Below are 18,860 nucleotides of genomic sequence, written 5' to 3'. Positions count from 1 at the left end.
AAAATTGGGGCCTTTTTACACCTCCTGAGAGGGAGGACAAACTGAACTACTATAGAAACATCCTATGTAGTCAGTTGTCCGCTGCCTATCTGCGCCATCATCCATCATCTCGCAGGTCTGACCTGGGGGACCCTCTGCACTTTTGTTCCACTGCCATGGCTCCTGTGTGGGGGTAGGAGCAGTACCAGCTCCATCAGCAGCAGCTTGAATCTAGAATCTATGATGAGCAGCTTTCTTAACCCGCCTAGTGAAGAAACTACTCACCAGCAGCTAGACCTGGAGCAGAACCTGAACCAGTAGGTGGTGGCATACTTGGACAGCACCCTGCCACGCAACATTGAAGATCCGCTGGACTACTGGGTAGCCAAACTGGATTTATGGCCGCAACTGGCCAAGTTTGCCCTGGAAAAACTGTCCTGGCCGGCCAGTAGTGTGGCATCAGAGTGGGTATTTAGTGCGGTGGGGGCCATAGTTACCTCAAGGAGAACTCACCTGTCCACCTAAAATGTGGAGAGACTGACTTTTGTCAAGATGAATCAGGCGTGGATCAGTCAGGATTTCCGCCAATGCTTGATGCATCAGACTAGATCTTTCATGGTGCAACACCAACACTTTGACCGGTTTCTTCTGGCTACCTGCCTGAGATATTCTGATGCTGCCACACATCTGATACCAAGTGCTCCTTCTTACACCCAACATCGTCAGCGGGTACTGTTATTGCCACCCACCTCACCACTCTGGTCTCCTCATGCTGCTGTTGCCACCTCCACACTCTGTTATGGTGCAACTCTGTGGCATCCTCATGCTGCTGCCAAATCACTTTGTGGTCTCCTCATGCTGCTGCTACCTCAACACTGTCACTGGACCACTCTGTGGTCTCCTCATGCTGATGCTGCCACCGCAACACTCTGTTATTGTTCCACTTTGTGGTCTCCTCATGATGCTGCCACTAAACAACTCTGTGGTCTCCTCATGATGCTGTCATCTCACCACTTTGTCATTGGGTCACTCTGTGGACTTCTCATGCTGTTCCCACCCTCCTCACTACATGACTGGGCCACTATTTTGCCTTTATGGTCTTGTTGAAATCATTATTTATTTGACCCTTCTTCTGATCTGTTAGAAGGAAGGTAAAATGAGACGCAAAAACGGATCCCGTCTATGTAGAAGCTGTAAGGCCTATATGACATGGTCCATATTTTGCATCAGAATTGGCTTATTATTTGGTAGCCAAATGCGGGAGTGGGTACAAAACACAGAAGACATGCAAATAATCAATTCACTTGTTATCTCTCTGTTTTGGATCCACTCCTGTTTTTCTTTTTGTTTTGGGGGGGGGGGAGGGTCAACACAAACTTACTGCTGATACCCTCTCCACTCTTGTATACTTGTATAAGTGTTTAATAGAACAGGTTGTGCTTCTTCTTGACGCTAACATTGACCTGTAAGGCTGAGTTCACACTTGAAATAAGTGAAGTGTGCAGTAATCCTAAGAGCGACGCCTGTCATGTGCATGTCATACTGACTCCCAGTATTGTTTCACTACCACAGCAGACTCCCTGCATGTTACTGCAAGGCACAGTATTCTACACCACTATACAGGCTCTCTGCAGCCAGAAAATAGGTGTTTTTTTTTTACGTGAATAAATTCGGATTGAATCAAATCTTTTCGGAAAATTCGTCGAATCCATCGAATTTTTGAGAAATTCGCTCATCTCTAATATCTATATTTAACAAACACCATAAAATCCTGCAGTTTTTGCACTGGCCACTAAGAATATTAATAGGAGCCACTTCTTGGTCTGTACAGATCACTTTACTGCAGTTACCTTCTTATCTGTCATTATAATCCTGCCTGTAATATATCACCTCTGTGGATAGGACACAGGATACACCAGTCACAATAGGTGATTGCCACATCTTATCTACTCCCTTCTGACCTCTGCACAGGTCACAGAGCAGGTTTAGAAAACTCTCCCATAGAAGTCAATGAGGTCTCCTCCTGATCATTGTGTCTATGGCAATTTTCGTAATGCTTTCTAAATGCTGCTCAGGCAAGATGGCTGCCCCCATAATCATGTTCAGAAAAGAGAATTAAAAAAATGTGCAATTGGAAAATAAAAAATATTAGAAAAAATGTGTCGTTATCTGGCTTTAACTGGTATAAAAAAAAAATTGGTGGCACGTTTCCTGTAGGCACACGGCTAATATATTCACATGAACAGCCCAAAACCAAGAAAGCTTCTTATTTATTTGCACTCCACTTACAGCTAAGATTGTGACTTTCCAGTCCAGTATAACGTGTTACCATAGCAACCCATTAAAGTGGCAGCTAGGACTCTGAGAAACAGGATTCCTTGTTTTTTTGTACTTGGATGACTTTGCAGCAGCCTCATTGTGAGACAAGCATCTAAAACTTGACTCAGAGACTGCTTGACTTCTGTGGACAAGTTTTGCAGTTGGCCTTTTAGTTTTAGGGGTGGCATGCAGTCGCAGATAAGATCTACATAGATGTAGCAGTGTTAGCTGAGGTTAAGAAAAGAGGTCCACCCCCCCCTTCCCTCCAACAACATGGGAATAAGCCCCAATACCTGGCACATCCTCTGTACAGAAGGCTCCACTTTTCTAATCTCAGGCAACTCCTTCGAATCTAAGATGATGATTCTTTGAGACTAGAGACTGTTTGGTTATACCTGATTTTAAGGGTGTGTTCATAGGTGGCATAAACGCTGGTTTGCCGCTGTGGATTTGGGTACATTTTACTGTAGCAATTATAGGGATAAATCCAGCGGACTTAATAAAACATCAGCTTTATTGCAGTATTTACGTTAAAGTCCGCTCCAATGATGAGCGTATATTGGATATTTCCCTGTAATTGCTGCCATTGTTTTGGGCTTGGACTGGCCAAGGTTCCTTGACGGGACTTACTGATTTTCTTCATTCTTGGTGCTGGATTTTCAAAGCATTTTACTGTAGCACAAGAGGGGATAAAATTTTGAAAGGGTCGTCCCATTACAAATACTTAGCCTGTATACAAAGGATAGGGCATACAAATGCCTGCTTGGCAGAGGTCCAATCACTGGGTCCCCACCAATGATGAGAACATGTTCCTCTGTTTGAATAAATATTAAACATGGAGCCCTCATGGTTGGCAGGGGTCGCAGCGGTTGGACCACCAACAGTCAGACACTTATCCCCTAGTCACAGGTTGTGGGGTAACTTTTGCGACCACCCTTTTAAGAAATATCATCCACACTCTACAAAGAAAATCCACAGCGTAAAGTAACCTCTGGTGCAGATTTTAAATCCACAGCTGTAGATTTTATGTCGTGGATACCTGCCTCTGCAATTTATAGGGTAAAATCTGCAAAAGGAAAAAAAACTGCTGTGGATATTCTGCTGCAAATTTTGCTGCGTTTCCACAGTGGAATTTCTACTTCGCAAAATCCACGATGTGTGGCCATACCCTAAGGCTAAAGATTTCTTGTGGATTTGCTTTGCATATTCCACACTGCAAAATACAATACAGGTTTATAGGATTTTCCTATACTCCTCCGCATGCTGCATTTTTTTGTTCTTTTTAGAGGCTGCCTTCCTCATGTGGATTGGACTCTCAAATCTGCAGCATACCCGTTATTTTGTCGATTTACTTGTGGATTTAATCCACTAAAAATCTACAATGTGTCAGCGTACCCTAATGGCGGGTTTACGCAGCCCGATTGTCGGGCAGATTATCAGGAATGAACATTCTGTCCGTCTAAGGCTACTTTCACATTAGTGTTTTTTGCTGATCCATCATGGATCCTCAAAAACGCTTCTGTTACAATAATACAACCGCATGCATCCGTCATGAACGGATCCGGTTGTATTATGTCTCTATGCATTTTGGTGCACTCTGTTTCGTTCAGTTCAATTTTGTCCCCATTGACAATGAATGGGGACAAAACAAGTGTTTTCTTCCGCTATTGAGATCCTGTGACGGATCTCGATAGCGGAATTGAAAATGCTAATGTGAAAGTAGCCCAAATGTGCAGCCATTGGTGCAGGCAACTAAATTATCATTTCTGGGCAGCAGGCCCCGCTGTCTAAACATCACTCTGCCACCCAGAAATAATGCAGCTGCAAGAGGATGAGTGATGGCAGTGGAGGTGATCTCTGCATGTAAATGCAGCAATTCCCCCCCCCCCCCCCACACTGAACGAGCAGCCGACTGTAATCGGCTGCTCATTGGACCATGTAAACCTGCCTTACATTTTAGTAGCTGTCGTGTGCAAGGCAAGACTCCTACACCTGTAGCACTGGCGAGAGACATGTAGTGAACACCATCAGATTACACCAGCAATTCAGTGGACTCGCTGTTAAATGAGGCTAACAAAATAACCATGAATCAACGCTAAACCCATGGGCTGTAGTAACATGTTTTATACACTAGAATTATGAACAGAAGGACAACTAGGCATAAAGTACAAATAAGTATATATGTATTTTAGTAATATAAAAATGTGCACAACTACTACCACCGTATAAATTTGGATTTTTCTTTACAAAGGAAAGACCAGGTTCATTCTAAAGTGTGTGTGTGTGTGCGCTCTCTCCTTGAATGCAGATGTTGCGAGGAGACAAGGATTTCAGCATCACCAATGCCTTGATCTACTGGGCAGTAGGCCCTAGCTAGAAATGTATGTCAGCAGCTTGCTTCCTCCCCCATTAAAATAAACTTTTTGGGGGCTGCTGGGGGAAGTGGCTGTTGGCCGAATGAGTGGTTTGACTTGTTATTGGAGGAGAACAGATTGAGATAGCGGAAAGATAACTTCTTTCTAATTTACTTTTATCCAATATTGAGTTTGTGTATGCAAAAGGACAGAATATAATATCAGGGATACAGTCCTAACCTCAGTATCTGAGGAAAGGGATTTAGGGATCATTATTTCAGAAGACTTAAAGGTAGGCAGACAATGTCATAGAGCAGCAGGAAATGCTAGCAGAATGCTTGGGTGTATAGGGAGAATTACCAGTAGAAAGAGGGAGGTGCTCATGCCGCTCTACAGAGCACTAGTGAGACCTCATTTGGAGTATTGTGTGCAGTACTGGAGACCATATCTCCAGAAGGATATTGATACTTTGGAGAGAGTTCAGAGAAGAGCTACTAAACTAGTACATGGATTGTAGGATAAAACTTACCAGGAAAGATTAAAGGACCTTAACATGTATAGCTTGGAAGAAAGACGAGACAGAGGGGGATATGATAGAAACTTTTAAATACATAAGGGGAATCAACAAGGTAAAAGAGGAGAGAATATTTAAAAGAAGAAAAACTGCTACAAGAGGACATGGTTTTAAATTAGAGGGGCAAAGGTTTAAAAGTAATATCAGAAAGTATTACTTTACCGAGAGAGTAGTGGATGCATGGAATAGCCTTCCTGCAGAAGTGGTAGCTGCAAATACAGTGGAGGAGTTTAAGCATGCATGGGATAGGCATAAGGCCATCCTTCAGATAAGATAGGGCCAGGGACTATCCATAGTATTCAGTATATTGGGCAGACTAGATGGGCCAAATGGTTCTGATCTGCCTACACATTCTATGTTTCTATGAAAGAAGAATGTTTCCCCTGTGTTTAACACATACAAAGCAAGTGTAAAGAACTTGATAATGACCTTGCGAGTCTACCAGCTGCACACCAAATGCCTCATTCCTTGGTAAACTTAATGCCCAAGATACGGGCAAGGGGTGGAGAATGGTTGACCTGCAAAGTCTGCTCCCTTCGTATGTCTGTACGATATTTTGGAGGGGTAAACTTACCCCACTTTTATATATGGGGATCTATTGCTACCAAATAATAGTTCTTAAACAGCAAAGGTGGAGAAGGATATGTTGACTTCGGCAACTTCATATCTATATTAGCTATTCCCGTATGAGAAATTGTAAGATTTGTGCTAAATCCATTCACCTACAGTGTTCAGCTTCACTCTGGGGACTCGTCTGCTATTAATACACATATATATCTGCTCCTTTGTATAGGGATTACGTAGGCATGTATTTGCTTGTTTCCTGTTGGTGATGTGAACCAGTGCGGGATTCCCTCTTCATTGTCACTGATCATGTCCCCTTTTCTGTAAATTGTCACCTTGAATTCTATGTTGGTGTAAAGGAACCAGAATCGATCATTCTTTTATTTGCTTCATTTCTGGAGCTTTTTTTTTTTTTTCTCTGCCAATCTGAGAATAGCTACGTAGCTTTGTCTTTTCAAAAAGCTAGATGTGGGTTAAGAGTGCATTAATAATCGAAATGTGCACGATCAGCCATCTGAACGCCAGCTGCCTTGATGAGTCCTGTTAAGGAGCAGATATGGTGGTTAAGATGCAGCCCACGTTCTGCTCCTGTTCTTATATTTGCCAGAGCATGAACCTCTTCCGAAAGATATGAAGATGTGTTTTGAGCTGTTCATTGTCATGACGAGGCCAGCACGTTAATACAGGGTCTGCAGCCTCTGGGGAAAGTCGGCAGTTTTTTTTGTCCTTGTTATTTCTCATGCTGTAACTTGTATCTTTAACAGGATTCGGTCATGCCTTTCCAGGAGCCGCGAGTAGATGATAAAAGTGATGAGGGAGATAACCCCCCAGAAGAAACAGATGGAAGTAAGTTGTGCACAGGTCTGAAGGATAACCTGTAAACCGGAGCACATCACTGGTACAGGAACTGTAATTGTAGTATCTGTGGTGGTGATGTTTTCCCCTCAACTAACCTAAAGCAATTAGAAAGCTATTAAGGAAGTCTTTGGGTGTCAGACAGAGACAGAACACATGAAGGGTGTATTACATGGCTGAGTGACTTTGTCCTTCGACTTATTCAGTACAACGTGGCATTGTCTGCACTCTGCCTCTCATGGTTCTGGGATTCACATTCCTGGACAAAAGTAGCAGTTTATTAACAGTTATTAAATGGATTTTGCGAGATAACATTGATGGCCTCAGCTTAAATAGGCTATCATTCTGTGATCAGTTCTGTACTAGATTAGAGAAAAAGGAGTGCCACAGTCTCTTCACTGCAGTAGCACATACAGTGACTTTCTTGTCTATGTGGCTGTGTTTACGCCTCTGGATAGGCCTTCAATGTTTCTTCTGAAAGTAAACCTTAAAGGCTAGGTACACCTTTTAGGGGCTTTTTTTATTTATTATTGCATTGTACTCATATTGAGCTAAAAATCATTTTTTCAATCTTAATTTAAAATGTTGAGCCGTTTTCTCAGGACAGCCTTGAGATTCTCTAGTACCAAGCTCTTTATTTTTGCAGTTTCCCGTGGGGCAGCTCAACTGAAGGCTCCTTATCTTTGCTTTCTGACCTAAACCCTAATCATAGATCAATTCTTATCTTACCAATAAGATTGTGGCTTAAATAGGCATTAATGACCTTTTAATAATTTAGAGATAAGGTTTATTAGCGCAAAGTGAAAGTACAGTTCACACAGCTAGACAGTTAACCCTTTGTGACAGAACGGCAGAATATTTTTAATAAAGGCCAATTGATTTTTCAGTCATTTCAGTGTCTGAGGTGCAGGCGCCATTCTGGAACCCGCACATATATCCTTAGAATGGAGCCCGCAAAGTGAAGGAAGGCACACCGTGCATGTGCGGACATTCTCCATTCATTTTTATGGGAGTGCTGAAGGTAGCTGAGCGCTGGTTCGGTTATTTTTGCAAGCACCATAGAAGTGAATTGAGCAGTGGCCGCGCTTGTGCAATTTTCTTCCCATTCATTTCAATAGGGCTGCTGAAAATATCCAACTGCAATGCTCAGCTATTTATGGCACTCCCATAGATATGAATGGAGGGCAGCTACACATGCGTGGTGTGCCCTCCTTCACTTTGCGGGCTCCATTCTAAAGATTGGTCCTAGCGATATGCCCCTAATGTCTGAGGTGAGACAATCCCCTTAAGTCCTCATGCACACTGCTATATTCGATTTTTGATCTGCAAAAAAAATAAAAAATAAATGGACACATTCTGTTTTTCTTTCACTCCCATTAATAGAAAGGGTTATTCTCATCTGCAAATACAGACCAGAATAGGACTTTCAATGAGATTTGTGGATCTGTGAATAAAGAAAACGTTTGTGTGCATGACCCCACAGAAATGAATGGAACAGTGTGCTATCCTTTTTTTTCATGGATATCTGATAATAAAATTTAAAAGAAAAATAAGGTTGTGTGCATTAGACATAGTTGTACACAGAGGTGTTGCTACATTTAGGCCATGCAGATTTTGCTGCATTTCCACAACTAATTTGCAGCAACATCTGCCCCAGATTTCACATTTTGAATTGCAAAGGGTGACAACCTCCTAACATCCACACACAAAGAATTGACGTGGCTGTGGATCTCAAAATCCGCTTAAACAGATCAATTACACACAAAACATTTCTGCACTGTGAATGAGATTTTGAAAATCTTTTCTACACTATTACGCTGCAGATTTTCTGCACGTAAAATCCACACATAATATGCATTAAGCATTATCGCTATAAATTAGGTGTACCTAGGGCAATCTGCCTAAAAGCAGCATTTTCAAGTCCAGCATAAAAAATTATTTCAGATAAAATTGGCGCAAACATATGTTAATACAATGGCATCCATCCTCCATTGAATTGTAGTTTTAAATTAAACTTCTGTTTCTGTTTTAAAGAACAGGCAAGCTGATCCATTCGACAGAAGGCTGAAAACCAGCAAAACGCTGGTGTGAACCCACCCTAAGCCATATTCTTCCCTCTTTGTGGCCCAATCTCAGTGTGCTGGCCAAGTGTCTAATACATTTTATAAAAAGTAGTATAACGTAGTGTCCCCATGGCAGAGTGGGGAAGGTGGCAGTAACAGTGACAATGGTGGCCCCATTTGGGAGGGGAGCAGCAGCAGTGGCATACAGCACAAGACAATGGCAGATCATAGTAGAAGCAGAACCCAACCACAGCCGTGTGATAGCTAGGCCCAGTGGCATGCATAACCTTTAAAAAAGTAATGTGTACATATCAGTAGGCTATGAAGCACCACTGTAGGAATAGCCGTAGTGGCAGCAGCACATGGCCAGAAGTAACTTTTTGCACAATATTCCAGTGTACCAGCACACTACTGTATGATCATTAGTGGCAGAATGATATATTCAGTTGCATCAGGCACCAGTGTCTGAAAATGCTGGTTGATCCACGACTGATTCATCTTTATGAAGGTTAGTTTCTCAACATTTTGGGAGGAAAGGAGAGTTCTCTTAGGGTTAACTGTGCCCCCCTCCGCGCAGAACACCCACTCTGAGGCCACACTACTGGCCAGGCAGAAAAGCAGTCGCGGCCATTCTTCAAATTGACATGCCCAGTAGTCATGGGGAACTTGGATCGTGGGTGCAGGGTGCAGTCCAAGTATGCCACCACCTGCTGGTTGAGGTTCTGCCGCATGTCCCGTTGCTGCTGGGTAGTTTCTTCAGAAGGTGGCTAAAGAAAACTGGTCATCAGAGACTGTCCCCTTGCCACTCATCTTTCTCTGCATCCCCTCCAGTATGTGAAGGAGTGGAATGACCTCATTCATCCTGTAGTTCTGCCAACTGACAAAGTGGCCGCCTCAAACGGCCTGACAAGATGGCACATGTCGCGCATTAGCTGCCACTGGCTAATATGGAAATTACATTGTGGAGTAAACCTGTCCTGTCCTGTCTATTGCATTAAGAAATCATTGACTGCCTTCCTCTGCTTGTACAAGCAGTCCAACATATGGAACGTGTAGTTCCAAAGGGTAGAAAAGTTGCATATCAAGCCATGTTTGGGAAGAGCATTTTGCCTTTCCAGCACAAGGAGGGCGTGTTTTGCACGGTAAGAGTGGCTGAAGTGCATGCACAGTTTCCTGGACATTTTTAACAGCTCTTGCAGTCCATTGAAAGACTTGAGGAAACGGGAGATTGAAGAAGTGCGCCATGCAGGGTTCATGGGTCAACCCTCCCTATTGATGCTCAGACAAAATGTTCTTCCCTTTGTCAGTAACCATGGTTTCTGTCTCCAGTTGGCGAGGAGACAGACAGTATTCGATTTCCCTGGTGTGGCTCCATTCGGCCAGGCTGATGAGGTGCAGAACCACGTGACAATGCCTAGCTTTGCATAGGTGATATGATGGAGGACCATTGTTAACTGTGCCTAAAGGGGAGGGTGTGGACAAGGTGGAAGATGAGGAGGCAAAGGAGGACATTGGCGCAGAAAGCCCAGCATTACAACGCGGAGGCGGCATTGCCATCACCTGGCCAAGTTCTTGGTGTGCCTGGGCTGGAACAATATTTACCCAGTGGGCTGTGAATGACCATAGTTACAACTCCATATGTCATTGCTAGCGTAAACTCTACCTACCAGACACCGAGAGGCCTAATGACTGGCCCACCTTCTGCTCAACGTAAGTGTGCGGGGCTGGAACAGCTTTTTTGGAAAAGTAATGTCGGCTTGGGACTCTCTACCTTGGGTGGGCACAAGCCATCAGTTCTCTGAAATGTGTAGAGACAACTACATGGAAAGCGAGGGGCTGTAGTACCAGCAATTTGGCCAGGTGCACATTCATCTTCCGCACCACTGGATGAGTGCACACATACTATTGTCTTTTTGCAATTGCCTCTGTTATTGATTGCTGTCGAAACAAGTGACTAGGAGGAGGAGAATCGGGAGCAATCAACGACGTTAAAGTCCATGGGAAGGAACGATCGCTTCCTTTTGCTGACCTTGTCAAGCCCTGACTGCTGGAGAGGGTTTGCATGTCTTGCCTGTCTCTTGCGCACGTCCCTGACCTCTCGCAACATGTGCTCCCACCAGACTGTCATCATCAGTAGTTGCATGCCTAAAGGAGTCCGCAGCAGACCTCTCCTCCAAGTCTTTGCTGGTCTGTAACGGCCGACTGTCCTCACAAAGGTCATCGTCACTGTAAAGCGGAGCAGAGCCAGCGGCTGTCATTACTTGGTTAACAAATGGAGGAGCAAAAGAAAGTGGCGGGTTCAGGACAGGTGATGGCAACTAAGCGTGGTGTCAGAGGAACCCACCGATTCCTGGTTGTTTGTATCTGTTGTAACTTGAGATGATTTTAAAGAGCGAGTCAACCATTCCAGTACAGCTGGATGACAGTGGCAGCTCTGGCCTGTTGTTCTGTTTGCTACCACCACCCCTTCTACTGTTACTTGTGCCAGCTACAGAATCATTTTTGCCACTGCCTGTTCCTTTGGAGGGCCAAGGCAACTATCTGTTGGCCATAGTGTATATTATACAGGGGTGTCAAACTCAAATTCATCGGGGGCCGCATCAGCAGTTTGGTCATCCTCAAAGGGCCGGTTGTATCGGACTTATGGGGGATCTGTGGGTGACACTTATGGGGGATCTGTGGGTGACACTTATGGGGGATCTGTGGGTGACACTTATGGCGGATCTGCCCACCCCTAGGACCGCCCCCTAAAACCGCCCCTTTAGAGAACAGGGATGCAAGTAAAATTTTGGGGGGCTATAAAAGTCCAGCCCAGCAAAGAAACCCCCCAGATGGGGATGGCACTGTTAATGGGGGATCTGGGGATGGCATCCACAGATCCCCCATCCTATAACAGTGCCATCCACAGACCCCCCCCCCCATTCTATAACAGTGCCATCCACAGACCCCCCCCCCCACCCCATAACAGTGCCATCCACAGACCCCCCACCCCATAGCAGTGCCATCCACAGACCCCCCACCCCATAACAGTGCCATCCACAGACCCCCCCCCACCTCATAACAGTGCCATCCACAGACCCCCCCCCACCTCATAACAGTGCCATCCACAGACCCCCCCCACCTCATAACAGTGCCATCCACAGACCCCCCCACCTCATAACAGTGCCATCCACAGACCCCCCCACCTCATAACAGTGCCATCCACAGACCCCCCCACCCCATAACAGTGCCATCCACAGACCCCCCACCCCATAACAGTGCCATCCACAGACCCCCCACCCCATAACAGTGCCATCCACAGACCCCCCCCCCCATTGCCGCTCCAGTACAGACTAGTTATTAAATGTGTACAATTAATAAGGATTCTATTCATGAGGCCCCTCTGCAGTAGAACATTCAATATAGCCACATCCTACTCACAGGGCTGTTATCTTAATGCTGGCCGGCCGGGCAGACGAGCGGCAGCGTCACGACTGACGACACATGCCTGCGCCACCTCCTTCATTCAGAAAGTAGGCCGGGCACATGACGTCAGTTGTGACACTGCCGCTCGTCTGCCCGGCCGGCCAGCATTAAGATAACAGCCCTGTGAGTAGGATGTGGCTATATTGAATGTTCTACTGCAGAGGGGCCTCATGAATAGAATCCTTATTAATTGTACACATTTTATAACTACTGGAGCTGGGGGCCGGAGCACAGTGAACGCACCGGCCCCCAGCTCCTCCTCCCAGTCCCTCCCCGCTGATACATCACAGCCTGTGATGCTGGAGCATGGCAGGCTGCGATGTCAAAAGGTGGCGGAACGCCGTTCCGGTGTGTTCCGCCAGAAAAAAAGCCCTGCCGCTCATTATGCGATTTATTATCACTTCCTGCAGGGGCCGCCTGCAGGAAGTGATAATAAAAGGTGAAGGTTGGCGGCCGGCGGTGGCTACGCGGGCCACATGACGAGGTCTGGCGGGCCGGATTCGGCCCGCGGGCCTTGTGTTTGACACCCGTGGTGTATAACAACTGTATCACAACAGAACAGATTATCTACGAATTTTGGTGCACTGCACAGTTATGTACACAGCGATAAATTAGACCTGCCAGTAACAGTGACCATTAATACTGACGCACAGTAACTAAATTATACCGCCAGTAACAGTGACCATTAATACTGACGCACAGTAACTCTACAGCTAACAGAATGGAATAGCTATGAATATTAGTGCACTGCACACTTGTGTACATGGTATGGCATGGCTACTGGCGGACTGGCTGGCTGCATGGCATTATGGGTGATCTTGCGTTCCCAGGCTTGTCTCCTCTACACTTACTTTCACTTTCTAACACATGTTGCCACCATTTTTAGTTTTACTAAACTTCGGACTGAATTCCACTTCGGATGCTTTGCTCAACACGAGTGCAGACTATTTCCATTATTATGAATTCTGAATTAGGAAAGAGCCACACACAAACGGCAAACAAACTAAATTGTAAACATGTCATACACCGTTGTGATGCAAAGTAAAAAAAAAAGGTTGCTCACCGGTCTATGGTGGGAATTGTTTAAGATCATAGTATAGGCCCGTGATGGCTCATCTCCAGCACTCCAGCTGTGGTAAAACTACAACTCCCAAGATGTACACTTGCTTGGCTCAAAACTCCACAGAAATGAATGGAGCATGCTGGGAGTCGTAGTTTCACCATAGCTGGAGTGCCAGAAGTTGGCCATCAACTGGTATAGGCTCATGCACATGACCTTGATTTGCATTTGTGTCTGATACGCATTTTATGCTGATTGCACACAGACCCATTCATTTTTATGGGCCTGAAAAATAGACAGCACATGCATGTCATCCGTGTGCTGTTTGCATCCAATATCAGTCTGTTATGCTAATTAAAGAACATGTCCCATTCTTTTCCACTTTGCGGATAAGAATAGTCATCTCTAGTGATGTGAGTGAGAAAAATGCGTTATGCACATGGAAGGTATTCCTATTTTGTGGATGCATCGCTTGCAGACACGGAGCCTTAGGGCTCTTTCACATGAGCGGATCCTGTGCGTGGAATCCGCTGCTTGAAAGACAGCCAAGCCCTGTCCCGGACAGCAGAGACACGGAGCAGTAACATGATTGGTAATGCTCCGTGCCTCTCTGATCTTTTTACTACAAAATCACAATGAGATAAAGTTGTCACTGATTTTGTAGTAAAAAGATCACAGAGAGGCACGGAGCATTATCAATCATGGCTGTCTTTCACGCAACGGATTCCACGCAGGTTTCCAAAATACACAGGAGTAAAATGTGCCCAATTTATTAAGAGGCACAATGTCTCTGGTGTAAGTTATGGTAAATCTCTTGGTCTACAAGAGGTCACACCCTACCTTGCTAAACCTCAACCACTTTTAATATCAATTTTTAAAACTGAAAAGAGTAGCACAAAAGAGTTGCAAATTTTGCTTGTGCTTCATGCCAGTAGTAAATGGGTTAGTAAATTCCCATATTTTTACCACATCTTGTATACTCTGTCCTGTGACCACGGCGGCTTCATCCCGCTGAGTATTGTGGTCCCGAGGGTCAGTAATCCAACACCGAGCACACGTTGAAAGGTAAGGCTAACAGTGTGTATTCCCAATAAACCATTGCCCTCCCAGCAGCAGTAGATGAGTGCTCTTCTCTTCTGAAAAGCTGTGCTGGGCAGTGTCCTAACACGAGAGCTAAACGAACTAGTCGTGGTGTAGTGTTTATGTGGACGCTGTGTATCCTAAAATGACAAAGCGTGCACCTATTTCAGCATGGCTACAGCTTGAGAGATCAGCCTTTAACGTCATGGCTGTAGACAGTCCTCAGGGGGCCCCGGCAGCCTGGAAGGAACAGATTTATAAATCAACTGTCTCGCAGTAACCCCGGGGACCTGTAGTCTCTATACTATATAGTAATTTGGTCCCATCTGAAAATGAAAATAACCCCCAGGCGCTGGGCTGACACTTTTCTGTAGAAATTATATAATATAAAGTTAAATTCAAGATTCATTTGGAATGAAGGTGCTAGGACCTTGTGCATGGAATGTGCACAATTACAGAAAATGGTTCTTTCATGATAATTTGGGGATACTAGGTTTATCCAAAATTTGAAATGGACACACGTATTTACACCCGTTTACTCAATTCTTTTTTTCCCCTAGGATATAATTGCCTATGGGAAACAAAATCCATAGCTATGTTTTTCCAAGTGACTGGTAAATTTTGCTACTGATGGAACAGTTTTCTGTCGGTTGGAAAGCATCACTTTCTTATTTTAGAGACACAGACTATCGACAGACTCCTGGATTACCTGCATTATCTGTGTGCGTATAAAGCCTTTAAAAAGGTTATCCAGGAAAAGATATTAATGACTTATCCTCAGGATAGGTCATCAGTGTCAGATCGGCAGGGTTGTGACACCCAGGACCCCCGCCGATCAGCTGTTAGAAGAGGCCTTGAGCTCCACAGCCAGTGACATCACTGTACATCGGTCACATGGCCTAGTTGCAGCTCAGCCCCATTCTAGTCGATGGGGCAGAGCTGCAATACCTAGCACCAGCACTATACAATGTACGGGGCTGTCCTTGGAAAGCTGCCGGGAGCCTGCATCGGTCACCAGAGCTCCGGTGAGCACAGCGGCTCCCTGAAACAGGTGATGAGCGGGGATGCCGGAGCCCCGGAGGATTGGTCATCATTATCATTTACCGGATAACCCCTTTAAAGCCTGTTTCCACTGGACATTTATCACAATTTGCTTGTAACGCTGCACACTGGATTACAAGTGAATAGTGTATTACACACAATTAGGTTGTGGGGGTGACATTTATTTGGTGATTTATTGGATTAAGATGTAAAGTGGAGATGAGTTGTGATAAAAGTAACATAATCTGTAGGGAACCTCAGTATTATAACCCAGTACTGTTATAACAACATCCATCTACAATGTGCCAATCATGGGTGAGGGATTCAAAATGTCTGAACACGTCACCATTTTACCTGGTTGGTTAACATTTTGTACAAATGGCTGAAATGCATTAGCACAAACAAAGCAATGCTCGCCTATCCCCCACTCTTCTCTTTCTGACACTTCTCTTGTCCTCTGCCGCTCTCCCATTCCTGGTCCTTCTGGACACACAAGCAATGACTGCTCAACCAATCATTATATCTGCAGTGATTCCCCGACTCGCCTCAGTGGTCATTCCCTGTGTGTTGAGAGAGGCATGGAAGCGTTAGAAGGGGCACGGCAGGGAATCGGTGAAAAAAGTATTGCTATATTAGCCTATTCTAAGTCTTTTATAAAAAAAAAAAATAATATAACAATACTGAAACTTCCTGGACAACCCCTTTAATTTAATTTGTAGATGCTTATGTCTTCAGATTGCTTGCATTCTGAATGGCAGATGACACTTCCCATTGACCAGTCTGTATACATATGGAGCGTAAAATACTGCGATGGGAATTCATCATGTTGGTAATATTTGAAGTCAAATTTATCAAACTTTGCACTTTGGTTAAATTTCGTATATCTTTGAACCTAACACTTTTGTCTAGAAATGCTACTCCAGTTTGTTTATGCCGCCCCCTACTGGAGTGACTATGCCTTTTTTTTTTTTTCAAAAATGTCACAGTGGTGTAAATCTGGCATGAAACTAACCACACTTAATTAAAAGGGTTTTCCAAGATTTTAATACTGGTGACATCCTTTGCATAGGTCATAAGTTTCTGATTAGTGGCAGTCTGACAACCACGACCCCCGATAATCAGCTGTTCAAGAAAGCACTGCCGCTCCTGTGAGCTTACCATAGTATAGCGACTGTGCTTGGTATCGCACTCAGCCCCATTCACTTCTAAGGGGTTGAACTGCGCCTAGGCCAGTGATGGCGAACCTTTTATAGGCTGAGTGTCTAAAATATAATCCAAAACACATATATTTATCGCAAAGTGCCAACATGGCAATCTACCCTGAATACTACAGTCCAGTACAGTATATCTTCCATGTACTTTATCATTTCTCTATAATGGCCTGCCTGCATTCAGTGCGCTGCCTGTGCTGTTCATAGTGCGCCCTGCGCTGATGAATGGCAGGAAAAGTCTAAGGGTCTATTCACACGTCTGTTGTTTGTTTCCTGATCTGTTCCGTTTTTTGCGGAACAGATCTGGACCCATTCATTTTCAATGGGTCCTGAAAAAAAACGGACAGCACAATGTCAGATTTTTTTTCAGGACCCATTGAAAATGAATGGGTCCAGATCTGTTCAGCAAAAAACGGAACAGATCAGGAAAGAAACAACGGATGTGTGAATGGACCCTAAGGCATATTGGCACGCCTAAGACCAGGGGTGCACAACCTTTTTTGGTCTGGGGGCCGCATTGTAACATCACTCTATTTCAAGAGGCCTCCAAAAAAAAAAAAAAAAGTTAATCAGTGCTGGTCATTGCTTCCTCATTCAGTTCTATTGATTATCGGTAGCACATTCCTGATTACACAGGGAGATGTGCTAACAATTATCGTGCATCTTTCATCCTGATAAAATATGCAAATCAGCCGACAAACGAGCAATTCCTTGTTTATCTACTGATCAGCGGCACAGTTATACCGACCAGATATTAGGAATGAGCGTGTATATGAAGACCTGTTCCCGGTAATTGTCCTGAATATCGTGCAGATGGAAACAGCGAGGTCAGCATGGAGCAGGAAAGTGTGAATCTTCTGTGTCAGGGACTATGCTGCAGGAACTTGTTAAAAATAATTTTTACTGGGAAACCCCTTTAAGTGGCGACATTTCCTTTCTGCCTCCTATTCACAAAGAAGCGCTTTCCTTCACTGCAGAGGGCGGCGCTCACTGGTTCTTACCGCCTCCTGCACCCCCAGATATACTGTAGTTGCCCTGCAATAACCAGTAAGCACTTTCCCTGGGGGCTCACGCACACGGCCATTGTTTTGGTCCGCATCTGATCCTTATTTTTTTGCATCTTGGATGTGGGGCCATAAAAGATGCAGACAGCACTCAAAGTGTCTGCAAAATGCATAACACATGTGGCTGGTATCAGTGTTTTGTGTATGGGGCCCTACTAGTGGGGAACGCACTTATTGGTTAACCCTTTAATGACCAGGCCTGAAAAGGCCTCAATGGCCAGTCACTGCACGTTGGTTCAAACACTTTATTTGTTGGACTACCAAAATACATTTTGCAGCTTTTTATTACATGACACAGGGGTGATAATTGTAATGGTTTTGGTTGCTGTGAGCTGCTTTTGTTATTATTTTTTTCTTTTTCAACTTATTTTTTTAAATAGTGTATATTTCTGCTACAAAAAGACCTTTGAGGGACAGTCTTTTTTTATTTAATATTTATATATATATATATTTTTTATAATCACTTTATTTTTAAAATATATTTTTGCTGCATGTCCCCCAAGAAGTCACAAAAAGACCATTGGGGGACAGTGGACAATTTTATTTTGCACTTTTTCATTTTTATAGTTTTCTTTTACTTGTATTTTATTTATTTACTTTTTTGCCAGCACTATATGTCCCCCCAAGAGGTCTTTAAAAGACCTCTGGGTGACACTGACTTAATTACATGCAATTACAAAAGTATTCAGATCAAGGTGCTAGTTTGAAAACTGTAGAATATTTTTTGTGGGACAGCCCCTTTAACTCAGATGTTGCAAAAAAACTTAACAGAAGTTTCCAAACACATGACATCACCATATGGGCAGTCCAGAATTGTTTGAAGGCATAGTAATCTTAGTGTATGTAAACTTTTGACGTTGCAGAAAGTAATAAAAATGCCTTAAAACATTCTCTCTCTCATTATTCTGGCATTCGGCAAATAATAATAATTATGGTAATCCTAAGTTACCAAAAACAGGAAAAGTTTATTCTGATTTCATGTCCGATATTGAGACTTCTGGTTTCAACTGTACATTAAAGCTGTTTTACCCCCCAAAAAAAGTCAGTGTTGCCCGTAACAACCAATCAAATAACATCTTTAAATTCACTCCCTTTCTTGTATGAAAGAAACCTAATATATGATTAGCTTGTATGGGCAATACTGAAGTGTTCTCTTAGAATAGTTTTAATGCATGAGGGCCTTGTACATGTATGATTTATTTTTTATTTTTATATATGACTTTGTTTTATT

General features: G+C 43.9%; 1 protein-coding gene across 3 annotated transcripts in view; it reads left to right on the top strand.

The window, feature by feature from the left end:
* Positions 1–18,860, top strand: part of PRKCZ (protein kinase C zeta) — a 260,333-nt gene that overhangs the window by 184,512 nt on the left and 56,961 nt on the right. For all 3 annotated transcript variants that reach the window (XM_044281869.1, XM_044281871.1, XM_044281870.1), the window contains one exon: positions 6,555–6,636. In XM_044281869.1, the coding sequence (XP_044137804.1) occupies positions 6,555–6,636 (82 nt within the window). The remainder of the gene's footprint in view (positions 1–6,554; positions 6,637–18,860) is intronic.

This window comes from Bufo gargarizans, chromosome 2, assembly GCF_014858855.1.
Source record: "Bufo gargarizans isolate SCDJY-AF-19 chromosome 2, ASM1485885v1, whole genome shotgun sequence".
Taxonomy (NCBI): domain Eukaryota; kingdom Metazoa; phylum Chordata; class Amphibia; order Anura; family Bufonidae; genus Bufo; species Bufo gargarizans.
This window is presented reverse-complemented; position numbering and strand designations above follow the sequence as displayed.